This window comes from Halichoerus grypus, chromosome 4 (assembly GCF_964656455.1).
Source record: "Halichoerus grypus chromosome 4, mHalGry1.hap1.1, whole genome shotgun sequence".
NCBI lineage: Eukaryota > Metazoa > Chordata > Mammalia > Carnivora > Phocidae > Halichoerus > Halichoerus grypus.
In genome coordinates, this window is record NC_135715.1 from 161,817,228 (window position 1) to 161,834,181 (window position 16,954).

At 36.4% G+C, this 16,954-nt stretch overlaps 1 protein-coding gene across 10 annotated transcripts in view; it reads left to right on the forward strand.

Annotated features, from left to right (window-relative positions):
* CARF (calcium responsive transcription factor) overlaps window positions 1–16,954 on the forward strand; it is a 93,597-nt gene that overhangs the window by 189 nt on the left and 76,454 nt on the right. For 7 of the 10 annotated variants that reach the window (XR_013447326.1, XR_013447328.1, XR_013447327.1 and 4 more), the window contains exons 2-3: window positions 4,033–4,198; window positions 15,408–15,525. Coding sequence is in view for 6 of the 10 variants with exons in the window: in XM_036073929.2 (XP_035929822.2) it covers window positions 15,448–15,525 (78 nt within the window). In the remaining 4 variants the exon portion in view is untranslated. The remainder of the gene's footprint in view (window positions 1–4,032; window positions 4,199–15,407; window positions 15,526–16,954) is intronic. The other 3 variants (XM_036073926.2, XM_036073925.2, XM_036073927.2) reach the window with 3 other exon arrangements.

A 16,954-nucleotide genomic window follows, 5' to 3' on the forward strand; every position in this document is an offset into this window, starting at 1 on the left:
AGTTGTCGGCGCCCACGAACGGGACACTACCTCCCAACCCCCATTTCTTTCCTCCTGCCTCCTCCTCCCGTCACCTCCTGACCAGCCTGCTCCCTGAGCAACCGCTGGCCCCCGCCCCCATCTGCAGTCGGGTCCGGGTGGTGCCTTCCGCGCCCAGCCTCGGGGCCTTCTCGGGGCCCCACACGATGAGGCCCGCTACTCCCCTCCCGGGGCCGCGCTGGGGCCGGGGGGGGGGGGGGCGGGGAGGCGCTCGGGAAGGCAGGCTGGAGAAGGTGGAGATTAAGTGTCTGGAGGAGGGTTGCTGAGCTTCAGGACGCGCCACCGCCGCGGAGAAGGACCCGGACCCCCTTGGGCGGGAGCGCCTAGTGTGTGGTCCTTCACGCAGCCAAGAGCCCCGCTTTTTAGATTTTGTGTTTTTTGTTTTGTTTTCTCCTTATGAGCCCATTTATATCTTCTGGTTAGAAGGGGAAAGGCGTCTTCCCCCACATTCTCCTACAATTTTTGACTTTTTTGTTTGTTTGTTTGGTCTTGAAGTTACCTAAAGGCCTATGCCTTAATCTGAATGGTCCGGAGAGTTATTCTAATTGAATTTAGTTATTTCTCTGTGGGAGGATGGATGGAGAGATACTATCTAGATCTCAAAGTCACATTTTAAGTCGTTCGCCAAAACTGCAAGAGGAGGACTTCAAGAGACAGCAGTTTAGAATCAGGCTAAACTGGATTGCAGAATTTGTGGGCAGAGCGGTATGTGTGCAGGTGAAAACAACTAAAGCTTTCCTTTACGTTGTTTAAAGATGCGCTGCAATTAAGTAGGCACCTGGTATTTAAATAAACCATAGCCTATGAGAAAGTATTTAAACAATTGTAAGCGGAAAAATAATCTTTTATTGGAAAGCAATGATAATGAAAGTAGGACTATTTTAAATTCACTCACCTTTCTAGAATGCGGGCTCTTGAACTTGAATGCCTCAACTACTTATTAACCGCTCTGTGCCACACTTGGGTCACTGAGAATTAAATGCCACAAGTAAATGTTAAATTTATCACCATCATTATCATTTAGATGTCTGTTGGCTAGAACCTTTGCCAACCTGAACAAATAAGAGAGAATAGCTTCATGGATAGAGGAATAAAAAGAAAATCTCTCTGCTGAAGTCCTAGGAAAGGAAGGACTGGGCTTGCAAATAGAACCTGTGGTCATTTAACCATGTGACTCATTGTAATGGTCAGAATTGTATGCCTTAGACCACCTGAAGCTTGAAACACTTTCTTAACTGAAGTCTTGCTATTTAATCCATATTTTCTGAATTTGGTAGACGTGGAAAGAAATTTAACAGTTTTAAACATTTTCCTTTAATCATAAGTGATTTTTTTAGTTACAGCAGTAAAATTGCCTGAATTAACATTCATAGAGCTGGAAATAATCTTCAAATAATTAGGTTCTTTTTCAGATTATTTTTTTACTATTGATAAAATATTATTGGTTAAAATATCTTTTAAAAATTTATAGTTAGAGGGGTGCCTGGCTGGCTCAGTCAGTGGACCATGCATCTCTTGATCTCTGGGTAAATTCAAGACCAAAACTGGGGGGGTGGGGTGGAGATTACTTAAAAATAAAATCTTAAAAATAACAAAAAAGGTATGGTTAGTTTAATAAGTTTTAGCGATCATTAATTTGACATTTAAGAAAGTACAATACCTGATAGTCACTATAGGTTGATCTTAATTTGAATTGAGAAGTATGACCAGTAAGATACAGAACCTAAATATATACTTAATAAGATAAAACTTCAATTTGCAAAGCAGAAATGTTGAATTCACTAAAGTACATTTTTCATTTGAGACCTTTTAGTTAAGGAAAATTGTAAGTGTTCTAGAGTAACTGAACACCCACTATGATGGCTTTGGTGTTTTTTTAGTAGTGACTCGTGTCATATTTGGTGTTCCCTCCATGCAGTACTTAGGGTAGTACTTTTGAGTGTTTTTCTTAGAACATTAACTTCAAGCTTTTTGTTCTTGATTTCGTACGTGATTCATTTACTGTGGTCTTCATGAAGACACATTGTTATCTGGAAAATCACAGCTTGGAAGATATGTGTCTCTATTAAAGGTTTCTTTTTTTTCTGCATGTAATGGCATGGTATGGTATGATCTGAAGACTATGCATGGGCTTCAGAGTTCTGTTGTTTTGGGTTTTTTTTTTCCAGCTTAGTTTTGAATCTGAGCTCTAATGCTCTCTCTGATCTTAGGCAAGTTACTTGACAGCTTTGGTTTTCTTATCTACAGAGATAAGATCCAACTCAGTGAATGTGAGGATTAAATGAAATAATCTGTATAGCTCTCAAAGAGCAAAGAGGTAAAATGAGGTATGTATTTACAGGGTAAGAAATGGATAGAAACCAAGATTATAGGGAAGTTTATAGAGAGGGCAAACCTTAGATTAAAGAGACATTGTGAACACCAGCCTTAAATTTTTTTCAATGAAAAGTTAAAATAAGTTATTATTTATATATATTTGCATACATTTAAAATTTTGATGTTGACTTAACACATAACTTTCCAAACCCGTCTTTAAAAAAAAATAGTTTTGTTTTTTTTTTAAAGATTTTATTTATTTATTTGACAGAGAGAGACACAGCGAGAGAGGGAACACAAGCAGGGGGGAGAGGGAGAGGGAGAAGCAGGCCTCCCACCGAGCAGGGAGCCTGATGTAGGGCTTGATCCCAGGACCCCGGGACCATGACCTGAGCCGAAGGCAGACCCTTAACGACTGAGCCACCCAGGCGCCCCAAAAAATAAATTGTTCTATCGAATACTTGTGAACTAGGAGTCTTGATTTAATTTTTGACACCACTGATTGATAGTAATTTTGTATACATCATAAAAGGAATATTGTGTCATTTACCTACCCTAAAAGATGAGAGAAATTTTATTTTCTAAAGTACTTTTGAGCAACATTTTTTTAATGTTAATAAGTTAAAATATCTGGCCCTGATATTTAATATATTTCAAGATCCTTTAAATCTTAGGACACTAACAAGGACCTAGAATTAGGAGAAATCTCTAAGACTAAACTAAAAGTGGCTTCATCATTCAGTTACCCTGTTTGGGGATTTATTCTCAGGTAATTGGTTTTAACAGATACATTTTACCACACAAAAGTCTGTAGAGGAAATTCAACAAAATAATCAGATGTTAAGAGAATTACATGTAAAGTTTTGAACAAATAAAATTTGCTATTGAACAAAAGCAAAACAGCAGTAGCCCAAATATGGTCCACAGAGATATGAGTGAATACAGCCTGAATAGTCAGTCTTTTCCTTTCTGCCATGCATTAAATATGTATAAACAATAAAAAGCCCTTTTTCCCTATAAAACATGAAACTTCTATTTTAACAGTTTCTTCCTAATCTTTGCTTTTGATATAAGGTAAAATCCACTTTTTTAAGTGATGTGAAATATTCTAGAAAGCAATTTGACAGCAAAATGTAATGCTTTAGTGTGTGTTGTGAACTCCAATCATTAGCTGTCTATACATGTAATATGTTCTTCTTTCTTTCTGTTTTCTTTATGTAATCCCAATATGATTTGCTTAAAAACTAACCTTGTCAAACCAGTTCCAGGATTTTTTACAGGGTGTACAGGTTTAGGGAGGGCAGTCTTTGTTCTCAAGCTTCTATGGTTCCAAAAAAAATGCCCTGTTAGTAAATATTTCATGAGAGATGCAATTTACTGGGGAGGTCTTTGTTTCAGTAGTAGTTAAAGAATGTGAGTTGCAACAAAACCATAGTCCAAACACCTAATTTTAGATAAGGAAACTGACACAGAGAGATTAAGTCACCTACTCCTGGACACATGCAGTTATCTATAAAGTCAGTCCTAATCTTTAGTTTTCTTCAGCTGAGTTAGTTGATGGTTCTACTGTACCGGGATGGTAATGGCTATTTTATAATAAAACCTGGGTAACAAAATCTAGTAGTTTTCTTTATGTGTAGGAAAAGAAAATATACATTGAATACCTTCTCATTACAGAAAAAATGCTGCTGTGAAGACATAATTATAGCTCTCACACAAATGAAGCCACAACTATCATGATTTAGTGCCCCCCAAAGGAACAACTTAAGTGGACAAGAGAGGGCATTTCTGGGAATGATAGAATGCTTGAGGCCTGAATTGAAATTTGAGCTACTACCTGAAGGTAATACTTTTATTTTTAACTAATTGAAAGTAACAGCTCTATAAAAGTTAACTATTACCTATTATATATTAATGAAAAACCAAATTACACTTTGTATATAGGTACTTTGTTCTGTTTATGTTTACCAGTTGGAAGAAAATACCTAGATACTTAATATCTTCATTCTTAAAAATTTCACTTTGACATAGTTAATTGAAAGTTAGGGGGCGCCTGGGTGGCTCAGTGATTAAGCATCTGCCTTCAGCTCAGGTCATGATCCGAGGGTCCTGGGGTTGAGTCCCGCATCATGCTCCTTGCTCAGCGGGGAGCCTGCTTCTCCCTCTGCCTGCCACTCTCCCTGTTTGTGCTTTCTCTCTCTCTCTCTCAATCTCTCTCTTTCTCTGACAAAAAAATAAAATCTTTAAAAAAAAAATGTGAGATATAATAATTTCTAGCATGTACTGACATTGAGGTTAGATGGGAAAATTGGATATTTTAAGTCACCCTGCATTTGTCAGGATTGAAAAGCATAATGCAAATTGATGGGGGAATTAAGGGAGGAAGGAGTAATGCTTTTCTTTTCGCTTCATTCAAATTTTTTTTTTAAAGGATGTCTGTAACATAGGAATGTACTTTGAACTTCCAGTTAAACAATGGGTTAGTCAATAGATATCGAAACCCATTTTTCCATATAGAAACTAAGTAGTATTTACCCAGTGTAACCATAAAAAACTTCTTTAACCTGTAGTATAGATGTACATACTGAAAAGAAAATTTTGAGTTTTCAGTTCCCAAAAGACAGCAGAAAAAGAAATTATCTTTGAGTGGTAAAATCCCAGTCTGAACAAAGTCCTGAAGTAGGTGTTTTTCTGTAAACAGCATCCTCACCATCTTTGCTGGTACAATTCCCTGGGGCATCCATCCTGTCCTCTTCATTGCAACATAGCTCAGGCCTCTGCTGAAGCCCTTTTAAGTGTTCTGAGCTTCAAGTGTACTTGCTTTCTCACCTCCAAATTAAACTTCCCAGGGTAGCTATTCTGAACTCTTCTTAAATGAAGAAAGTGATTTAAATTTACACAAATTTGTTAATGACTGATACTCTGTCCAGAGTTTTTTCTTTTTTAAGAGAAAATGCTTATTATCTCCAATGAAAATTTCAGCTAGGGTAAGAGAAAGTAAATAAAATGAAAAAGATTTAGGCCAGTAGGGATAATTTGTAATGGGATCAGGGCAGCTATTAGGAAACTGGGAGTAAGATTTTAGAATTCTTTCCCCTAAGCTATTTGCACTTTTCACTTCTCCTTCTCAAGCTCCACTTTTGAATCTATTTGCAGAATGTTTTCTCAATGACTACAGTGCCTGCAAGATTAGAACTCTAGCTTTTTCAAGAGATCAGAGATGTTTAGATTGTTTGCAGGAGGGCTTTGGTGCTTTAGGGACTGCCTCTAACTGAATTTGAACTAGGAGAAGTGGAGAACAAAAATGAACGAAGAATTTTCTTTTAGCATCTATAATTTGTTAACCTATCAAAAAAAAAAAAATTAAAGCCATGACTAATGAAGGAAGGAGGGAGTTTTTTTCTGTTACTTTGAAAGAGTTCCTATTGTAATAATAAAGAGTAGGCTTTGGGATCAGTACATGTACCTTGCTCAGCCACTTAGTATATTTGTAATCTTGAGAAAGTTACTTAATTGCCTGAGTCTTATTTCCTTACACGTAAATTGGAGCAAGTAACTGAATCACAGGGTTGTTGAAAGGATTATATAAAATGACATATATAAAACACTTTTAGGGGCACCTGGGTGGCTCAGTTGGTTAAACCTCCGACTCCTGATTTCAGCTTTCATCATGATCTCAGGGTTGTGAGATCCAGCCCTGTGCTGTGCTCCATGTTCACTGGGGAGTCTGCTTCTCTCCCTCTCCCTCTGCCCTAACCCCCACTCACACTCTCTTTCTCTCTCAAATAAACAAATAAATCTTAAAAAAAAAAAAAACCTTTTAGCATAGTGCTTTACCGTAGTACTCAATAATTGATAACCTTATAACCTTGAGCAATGAGCCTCAGTTTCCTTTTCTGTAAAATGGTGGTAATAGGTTCTATATCACAGAATATAGAGTGATTATTAATAATTCTAGCTAATATTAAGTATAATATTAAATTATATAGCTATGACAAATTCATAATCTTCATCTATTTTGTCATAATAGTGTTTATATTTAAAACTCAAAGGGCTCTCAAAAATATATATATATATTTTTAGAGATTTATTCATTTTAGAGAGAGGGAGAGTGAGGGGGGGCAGGGAGGAGCAGAGGGAGAGAGAGTCCTAAGCAGACCTCACACTGAGCATGGAGCTGGACGTGGGACTTGATCTCACAATGCTGAGAACGCAACATGAGCCAAAACCAAGAATCGGAGGCTTAAACAACTGCCCTACCCAGGTGCCCCTCAAAAATATTTCTTAATCTTGGGGCGCCTGGGTGGCTCAGTTGGTTAAGCGGCTGCCTTCGGCTCAGGTCATGATCCTGGAGTCCCTGGATCGAGTCCCATATCGGGCTCCCTGCTTGGCGGGGAGTCTGCTTCTCCCTCTGACCCTCCCCCCTCTCATGTGCTCTCTCTCATCCTCTCTCTCTCAAATAAATAAATAAAATCTTAAAAAAAAAATTTCTTAATCTTGATGTCATCATGTTTAGACAGTGAACATTTCAGTATAATTAATTTACTTTAAAAAATTGAATTGTAGGGATGCCTGGGTGGTTCAGTTGGTTAAGCAACTGCCTTCGGCTCAGGTCATGATCCTGGAGTCCCGGGATCGAGTCCCGCATCGGGCTCCCTGCTCGGCAGGAAGTCTGCTTCTCCCTCTGACCCTTCCCCCTCTCATGCTCTCTCTCTCTCATTCTCTCTCTCAAATAAATAAATAAAAATATTAAAAAAAAAAATTGAATTGTATTCTTGACAGCAATTATTTCAGTTTTAATACATCCCTCAGTAGTTGAATCTAACTTTGTAAGACTTTTCTTTTTGAATAGTGTTCTTTTATTTTTCTACTCTGGATATTGGAAGATTTACAGAAAAATCAATAGATTTACAGAAAAATCGAGCAGGGGCACCTAGGTGGTGCAGTCAATTAAGCGTCCCAACTTGGTTTCAGCTTGGGGTGTGGTCTGGGGGTGGTGGAATCAAGCTCTGCCTCCAGCTCCACACACAGCACGGAGTTGGCTTGAGATTCTCTCTCCCTCTTCCTGCCCCTCCCACTGTGCGCACTCTCTCTCTAAAATAAATCTTAAAAAAAAGAAGAATCAAACAGGGAATACAAAGATTTCCATATTCCCCCCCACACACATTTCTTCCTCTATCTGCTAGCACACAGTTTTCCCTTTATTAACATTTTGCATTAGTGTGGTATGTTTCTTTTTTTTTAAAATATTTATTTATTTAGTAAGCTCTATGCCCAGCACAGGACTAGAACTCACAATCCTAAGATTAAGAGCTGCATGCTCCACAGACTGAGCCAGCCAGGTGTGGCATATTTCTTAAAGTTAATGAACCAATATTGATAGATTATTGTGAACAAAAGTCTATAGTTTGCATTAAGGTTCACTATTTGTGTTGTATAATTATATGGATTTTCACAAAACCCATATCAAAATGTCATGTATCCACCATTACGGTATCAGAAAGAATTGTTTCATCACAATAAAAATCTCTCAACCTGGGGCAACTATTGATCTTGTTACTGAGTCTATAGTTTTGCCTTTTTAAGAATGTCGTATATTTGAAATTATATAGTATGTAGCCTTTTCAGAGTGACTTCTTTCACTTATCAGTACGCACTTAAGGTTTCCCTTGTCTTTTCTGGCTTAATAGCCTTTTTCTAAAAATTGAAGTTCACAGGGGTGCCTGGGTGGCTCAGTCGTTAAGTGTCTGCCTTCGGCTCAGGTCATGATCCCAGGGTCCTGGGATCGAGTCCCACATCGGGCTCCCTGCTCCGTGGGAAGCCTGCTTCTCCCTCTCCCACTCCCCCTGCTTGTGTTCCCTCTCTCGCTGTGTCTCTTTCTGTCAAATAAATAAATAAAATCTTTAAAAAAAATAAAAATAAAAAAAATAAAAATTGAAGTTCACATATAATAGCAGTTTCAGGTGTACAACATAGTGATTTGACAATTATAAACATTATGAAATGCTTACCGTGATAAGTGTAGGTGCCATCTGTCGTCAAAAAGTTATTACCATACTATTGACTATATTCTATGTGCTGTGCTTTTTATCTTTGTGACTTATTATTTTTTTGAGAGAGAGCGAGCAAGCAGGGAGGAGGGGCAGGGGGAGAGAATCTTTTTTTTTTTTTAAAGATTTATTTATTTACTATTTTAGAGAGAGAGAGGGGGTAGAGGGATAGAGGAAGAGGGAGAGAATCTCAAATAGACTCTGCACTGAGCACAGAACCTGACATGGGGCTCAATCTCAAGACCCTGAGACCGTGTCCTGAACTGAAACCAAGAGTTGGACACTTAACTGATAGAGCCACCCAGGCACCACATGACTTGCTTATTTTATAACTGGAAGTTTGTATCTCAGTTCCACATGTAAGAGATCATGTGGTATTTACCTTTCTCTAGCTGGCTGCATATCTTCTTTAGTAAAGTGTTTGTTCAAATATTTTGCCCACTTTTTGTTTGGTTGTTGTCTTATAATTGAGTTGAAACAGTTCTTTACAGAGCTGGGATACAAACTCCTTTATCAGGAATATGTTTTGCAAATATTTTCTCCCAAACTGTAATGAATAAAAGTTTTTAATTTTGATGATGTCCATTTTATAGACTTATATTTTCGTGCTTTTTGTGTCATGTTTAAGATATTTTTTGCCAAACCCACAGTCACAAAGATTTTCTCCTATGATTTCTTCTAGAAGTTTTATAGTTTTACAGGCCATGATCTGTTTCAAGTTAATTTTTTTTTATGGTTTGAGGTAAGGGTCATTTACTGTTTTGCATATAGCTATTGTTTCAGCTCCATTTGTTGAAAAGACTGTCCCTTTTTTCTTAATTGCCTTGGCACCTTTATCGAAAAGCAGTTGACAAGGGGTGCCTAATCTCGCTTGAGATTCTCTCTCTCCCTCTGCCCCTCCCCCTGCTCACTGTCTCTCTCTCTCTCTCTCTCTCAAATAAATAAATCTTTTTTTTGTTTGTTTTATTTTATTATGTTATGTTAATCACCATATATTACATCATTAGTTTTTGATGTAGTGTTCCATGATTCATTGTTTGCCTATAACACCCAGTGCTCCATTCAATACGTGCCTTCTTTTTGTGTGTGTGTGTGTGTTTTCATCTATTCATTTTTTATTATTATGTTATGTTAATCACCATACATACATCATTAGTTTTTGATGTAGTGTTCCATGATTTGTGCCTTCTTTAATACCCATCACCAGGTTAACCCATCCCCCTACCCCCCACCCCTCTAGAAGCCTCAGTTTGTTTCTCAGAGTCCATAGTCTCTCATGGTTCATCTCCCCCTCTGATTCCCCCCCTTCATTTTTCCCTTCCTACTTTTTTTTTTTTTAACATATATGATGTATTATGTGTTTCAGAGGTACAGGTCTGTGATTCATCAGTCTTACACAATTCACAGCGCTCGCCATAGCACATACCCTCCCCAATGTCTATCACCCAGCCATCCCATCCCTCCCACCCCCCACCGCTCTAGCAACCCTCAGTTTGTTTCCTGAGATTAAGAATTCCTGGTATCAGTGAGATCATATGGTACATGTCTTTCTCTGATTGACTTATTTCACTTAGCATAATACCCTCTAGTTCCATCCACATTGTTGCAAATGGCAAGATTTCTTTTTTTTTTTGATGACTGCATAATATTCCATTGTATATATATAAACCACAACTTCTTTATCCATTCATCTGTTGATGGACTCTTGGCTCTTTCCATAGTGTGGCTATTGTGGACATTGCTGCTATAAACATTGGGGTGCACGTACCCCTTCGGATCACTATATTTGTATCTTTGGGATAAATATCCAGTAGTGCAATTGCTGGGTCGTACGGTAGCTCTATTTTCAACTTTTTGAGGAACCTCCATACTTCTTTCCAGAGTGGCTGCACCAGCTTGCATTCCCACCAACAGTGTAGGAGGGTTTCCCTTTCTCCGCATCCTCGCCAACATCTGTCGTTTCCTGACTTGTTAATTTTAGCCCTTCTGACTGGTGTGAGGTGGTATCTCATTGAGGTTTTGATTTGGATTTCCCTGATGCCAAGCAATGTTGAGCACTTTTTCATGTGTCTGTTCGCCATTTGGATGTCTTCTTTGGAAAAATGTCTGTTCATGTCTTCTGCCCATTTCTTGATTGGATTAGTTGTTCTTTGGGTGTTGAGTTTGATAAGTTCTTTATAGATTTTGGATACTAGCCCTTTATCTGATATGTCATTTGCAGATATCTTCTCCCATTCTGTCAGTTGTCTTTTGGTTTTGTTGACTGTTTCCTTTGCTGTGCAAAAGCTTTTTATCTTGATCAAGTCCCAGTAGTTCATTTTTGCCCTTGCTTCCCTTGCCTTTGGCGATGTTTCTAGGAAGAAGTTGCTATGGCTGAGGTTGAAGAGGTTGCTGCCTGTGTTCTCCTCTAGGATTTTGATGGACTCCTGTCTCACATTTAGGTCTTTCAACCATTTTGAGTCTATTTTTGTGTGTGGTGTAAGGAAATGATCCAGTTTCATTCTTTTGCAAGTGGCTGTCCAATTTTCCCAACACCATTTGTTGAAGAGACTGTCTCTTTTCCATTGAACATTCTTTACTGCTTTGTCGAAGATGAGTTGACCATAGAGTTGAGGGTCCATTTCTGGGCTCTCTATTCTGTTCCATTGATCTATGTGTCGGTTTTTGTGCCAGTACCATACTGTCTTGATGATTACAGCTTTGTAATAGAGCTTTTGAGTATTGTAGCTTTGTAGGAAGTTTTGAAATTGCAAAGAATGAGTCCTCCAACTTTGTTCTTTTTCAAGATTGTTTTGGCTATTCAGGTTCCTTGTAATTCGATATGAATTTGGCTTTTCCATGACTAAAAAAAAGGCATTGGGATTTTGATAAGGATTGCATTGAATCTATACATTGCTTTGGGTAGTATTACCATATTCATGTCTTCCAACTCCAGGAGCACAGTTTATCCATTTATTTAGATCTTTAATTTTATTCAGCAATATTTTGTAGTTTTAATGTACAAGTCTTATACTTCTTTGCTTAAATTTATTCATCAGTATTTTATTCCTGTTGATAAAATTGTAAATGAATCATTTTCTTAATTTCATTTTTGGTTTGTTCATTGCTAGTATATAGAAATACAATGGAATTTTGCATATTGATCTTATATCCTGTAACTTTGTTGAATTTATTAACTCTGATGGTGTTTTTGGGAATTCTTCAGGATTTTCTATATATAAGACCATATGCAAATAGAGATAGTTGTACGTTTGTTCTTAGTATTTTCTCATTATCCTTTTAGTTTCTGTAATATTTTATACTCATGTCCCACTTTGATTTCTGATTTTAGTTGTGTCTTTCTTCTTTTTTTATTGTCAGTCTAGATAAAGGTTTGTCAATTTTGTCAATCTTTTTGAAGAACCAACTTTTAGATTCATAAATTCTTTTGTTTTTCTATTCCTGATTTTGCTTATCTCTTCTCTAATCTGTATTATTTTCTTCCTTCCGCTAGATTTCAGTTTAGTTGGCTCTTAAATTTGTTTTTGAGGAATAAAGTCAAGTTATTGTTTTGAGATTTTTTTTTTTAATATAGGCATTTTTGCTCTATATTTCCCTCTGAGCACCACTTTCCCTGCATTCCATAAGTTTTGATATACTGTGTTCATCTGTCATTACCCCCTCCTGAGTTATGTGTATTTTTAGTTCTTCAGTATTTTACTTCTATTCTTAAAACACACATACACAAAATTATAATAGCATTATTGTTATTTATACAGACAGTGTTTATTTAGATTTTTCATAGAGTTATTAACTTACTAGCTTACCATTTTGGTAGCATCTCAGGACTTCCTTCTGGTATCATTTTTATTTGATGTATTCTTTAGAAATGTCTTTCATGTAGGATCTGTTCATTGTAAACTCTGAGTTTTTTATTTTTATTTTTATTTTTACTTTTTTTTAAAGATTTTATTTATTTGACAGAGAGACAGTGAGAGAGGAAACACAAGCAGGGGGAGTGGGAGAGGGAGAAGCAGGCTTCCCGCTGAGCAGGTAGCCTGATGCGGGCTCGATCCCAGGACGCTGGGATCATGACCTGAGCCGAAGGCAGATGCTTAACGACTGAGTCACCCAGGCGCCCCTAAACTCTGAGTTTTTTAACATCTTAAAGTATCTTTCTCTCACCCTGTTTTGTGAAAAAAATGGTCTTGAGCATATGTAATCATATACTGATAATTACTTTTTTTTTATTCCCATGACTTCTGCCATTGTTGCTATTGAGTAGACTGCTATGTATCTAATGTCAGTACCCCATGGGTGATCTTATCTCTCTGGCTACATTTTTAGATTTTCCTTTCTCTTTAGAATTTTGTACTTCTACTACACTGGGTATGGATTTCTTTTGATTTATTTTGGTATATTTTGTACTTTATCTGTGGATTCACTTTTGAAAAATTGTTAGCCATTATCTCCTCAAATACTGTCTCTCATCCATTTTCTCTTTTCTTCTGAGATTCCAGTTATAAGTATGTTGTACTTACTGTATTTTTCCTAGTTTTAAGTCTCCTCATATTTTTTTATCTTCTGTTTTTCATATGGTGCATTCTGAGTAATTTTTTAAAAATCTGACTTTTAATTTAGTAGTTCTTTCTTCTGCATTTATTGTATTTAATGCATCCATTGACTTACAGTTTTTATTTCTGAAAGTTCTGTTTGGTTTTCTTTCAGATTAAACTTTTCAGTCTTGTTGCTTGCTTATTCCTGTGATTCATTCATGTTTATTTCTTTGAGTTTTAAATGATTTTTATATTCACTGTTAGATGGTTCCAATATTTGAAGTCTGTAGGAGGTGTCTAAATTTGCTGGCTCTTTCTTTTGGTGGTTTATTTCCTTGTGTTTTTGACACTCTGATTATAAGCTTATATTTAATCTTACATGTAAGGTAACTAATGCCTTAACTGGGTTTGTGTTCCTCCAAATAATAGCTCCATTTTTTCTTACTAAACTATTGTCTCAGGATCTTTCAGGTTCCTAGTCTTGGGAACTTTAAGTTCCCCTCCCCTGAGAACTGCTTATCCAAGCCGTGGTTTCCCAGCCATAAAATTTGTGTATTAGTAACGCTCTTGCAGAAATTTTCCTCTTTGCTTGTGCTTATCACTTGGGTTTTGGCTCACATCTTTTGCTTTTCTTTTGTGGTGGGGAGGGGATATGGAGGGCAGGGAATGGCCTTTGATTTTTGTTACTTCCTGTAGCAACTCCCAGTCACAAAATATTTTTGTTTTAGATAAACTTTCTGGTTTTGTTTTGTTTTGTTTTGTTTTCTAGCAAGAGAGCCTTCTATATTATCTAATCTGCCATATTTCCATTAGTGGAACTTTCTTTTTATTTTTTAAACCATATATAAAACATTATTCCTAAGTTTTATATGTAAATTAATTTAGAATACAAGTGGTAATTTAAAATCTTAAAAGAGAAGCAATTTTAAGATATTTTAAAGCTATATATTAAAAATAAGATTGATTTTAACTTATAATTTATATTTGAGTAGAAGTATTTATAATATTTTGGAGATATGAAGTGGCAAACCTTGTAGATTTTCTGAAATGGTTAATTTTACAAATGTATGTGTGGATGCTATCACAGAAAAATAAGTTTTCAGTGTGTTCTTTTTTTTTTTTTTTATAGATTTTATTTATTTATTTGACAGAGAGATAGAGAGAGAGTACAAGTAGGCAGAGAGGCAGGCAGAAGGAGAGGGAGAAGCAGGCTCTCCGCTGAGCAGGGAGCCCCGTGCGGGGCTCGATCCCAGGACCCTGGGATCATGACCTGAGCTGAAGGCAGCCACTTAACCGACTGAGGCACCCAGGCACCCCCAGTGTGTTCAAATATATATAGCAACTGAGTACAAGGTATAAATTTAATTTAGGGCATAGGATGATTTCATTATTGTATATCCTGACTGTGATGTGGTTACATGTGTTAAAATCCATAGAACTATACAGCAAAAACAAAAAAAGGAAGTTCAATTTAATACATGTTAATTTAAAGATAAAATTTTCAGGATTTTTAAAAAACAATTATGCTGTCTTATGAAAAATAAAATGTGTGGGTTCTATGAAGTTTATATTATAAATTTTTCAGTGGTATTCTTCAACAGTTTTGTTTTGACTTTACTCCAATTTTGAGACTTAAATCATCATTCCTTTCGGATAATGCAGAATCCAGTATTCACTATAATATATTAGGCCAGGGTTTCTGAACCTCAGTACCACTGACATCTTTGTTTTGGGGGCTGCTGTGAGCATTCCAAAATACTTAGCAGCACCCCTAGCTTCTCCCCATTAGATTCTAGTAGCACTTCCCTCTCAGTTCTGACAACCAAAAATATTTCCAGACATTGCCAAATATCCCCAGGGGGCATGTGCGTGTGTGTGTGTGTGCATGCACGTGTGTGTGTAAAGACAAAATCACCACAAAAGCTAATCACTTTACTAGGCCTAAGTGGCTCAAACTTTTTGGAATACATATTTCTTCATTTTCAAAGTTTGTCAACCCAGTATGAGTGGTATGATGTGTATTATGATAAGAGCTATGTGTATATAATCTCTGTCTACACCAAAATATCTTTTCTTAAATTATCTAATGCTACAATAGTGCATGCCCAACTCATAAAATTAAGAACCTTTATTTGCATTAAATCTTTGTAAAATAAGAATTTTAGAAGTATTTGAAAGGGTGAAAAGTACCTGTCCCATAACAACAATCTTAATTAACCAGTACAGGAGTGTAATTAAGGGTAGGATGAGGGAACTACATAATGGTAATCTCTGTTTTGCTTTGAATGTATTCTGGTGCCTTGGCAAGTCATTTTAAAAAAATGTTTTTTTTCTTAATCTGTAGAATGGAAATGATTTAACCTGAATTGTATTGGGTAACACAGTAGGGGAAATGTGAGATTTGTTTAAGACAAACATTCCATAAAAATGTTAAGTGCTTTAATCAGATACTTAAATTTTTTTTCAGCTATTAAATAATAGAAGAAAATGGAATTGAATATACCAGCATGGAACAATCTAATGATTCACTAAGAGTCAACCATAATGATTCTGAAGAATCAAAAACAGATTCTCAGGTATTTGAGGTAGGAATTCAACTGGGAACTTTTTTCCATTCCATTTAACAACTTTTTTTTTTTTTTTTTAAGATTTTATTTATTTATTTGACAGAGAAAGAGCATAAGCAGGGGGAGTGGCAGGCAGAAGGAGAGGGAGAAATAAGCTCCCTGCTGAGCAGGGAGACCAATGTGGGGCTCAATCCTCGGACCCTGGGATCATGACCTGAGCCAAAGGCAGACGCTTAACCAACTGAGCCACCCAGGCACCCCCATTTAATAACTTTTTAACATATAAGAAATAGTATTATATTTAATGTATTTAAGACTATTACAATTTGTCCACAATTCTATCATATACTTAATTTTATAATATAGAGCTTTACTTTTAATTAATATAGAGCTTTATTTTTAATTAAAGCTCTATATTATAAAATTCTATATTCATAAATATCTATATATAAAGAAAAATCTGTATTTTGAATTACATATCATGATTTCATGTTATGTTCCCATGGACAACTTTATTTCAATAAAATTGAAATAAAATATAAAAAATCAGCAATTTCACTTAAGAACTGCTTTTTGTCTATATCAGTCTGTGTGAATTGACAACTCTTACAAAAAGTGAAGTGAATAATTAACTGAAAAATGAATCTTTCCCTTTTTATTATAGAATTCTATATATTTTATTTTAAATTCCAGTATAGTTAACAAATTATATTAGTTTCAGGTGTATAATATATGGATTCAACAGTTTCATACATCACCTGGTGTTCATCAAAAGTGCACTCCTGGGGCGCCTGGATGACTCAGTCTAAGGTTAGGCATCTGACTGTTGATCTCAGCTCAGGTCTTGATCTCAGAGTTGTTAGTTTGGGCCCTGGATTGGGCATGGAGCCTACTTTAAAAAATTGTAAAAACAAAACAAAAAAACAAAAACAAACCCAAAAACAAGTGCATTCCTTAATCCCCATCTCCTATTTAACCCATCTGCCCATGGTCCTCCCCTCCCCCAACCTCCCTCCTCTCACTGCTCTGGTAACCATCAGTATATTCTCTATTATCAAGAGTCTATTTCTTGGTTTCTCTCTTTCTCTCTCTTTTTCCCTTTGCTCATTTGTTTTGTTTCTTCCATATATGAGTGAAATCATGGTATTTGTCTTTCTCTGACTGACTTCACTTAGTATTATACTCTCTAGCTCCATCCATGTTGTTGCAAATGGCAAGATTTCATTCTTTTTTTATGGCTGAGTAATATTCCATTGTGTCTTATACCACATCTTTATCCATTCATCAATCAATGGTCACTTGGGCTGTTTCCATAATTTGGCTATTGTAAATAATGCCGCTATAAACATAGAGGTTCGTGTATCCCTTTGAATTAGTGTTTTTGTATTTTTGGGTAAATACCCAGTAGCGTGATTACTGGATCATAGGGTAGTTCTATTTTTAATTT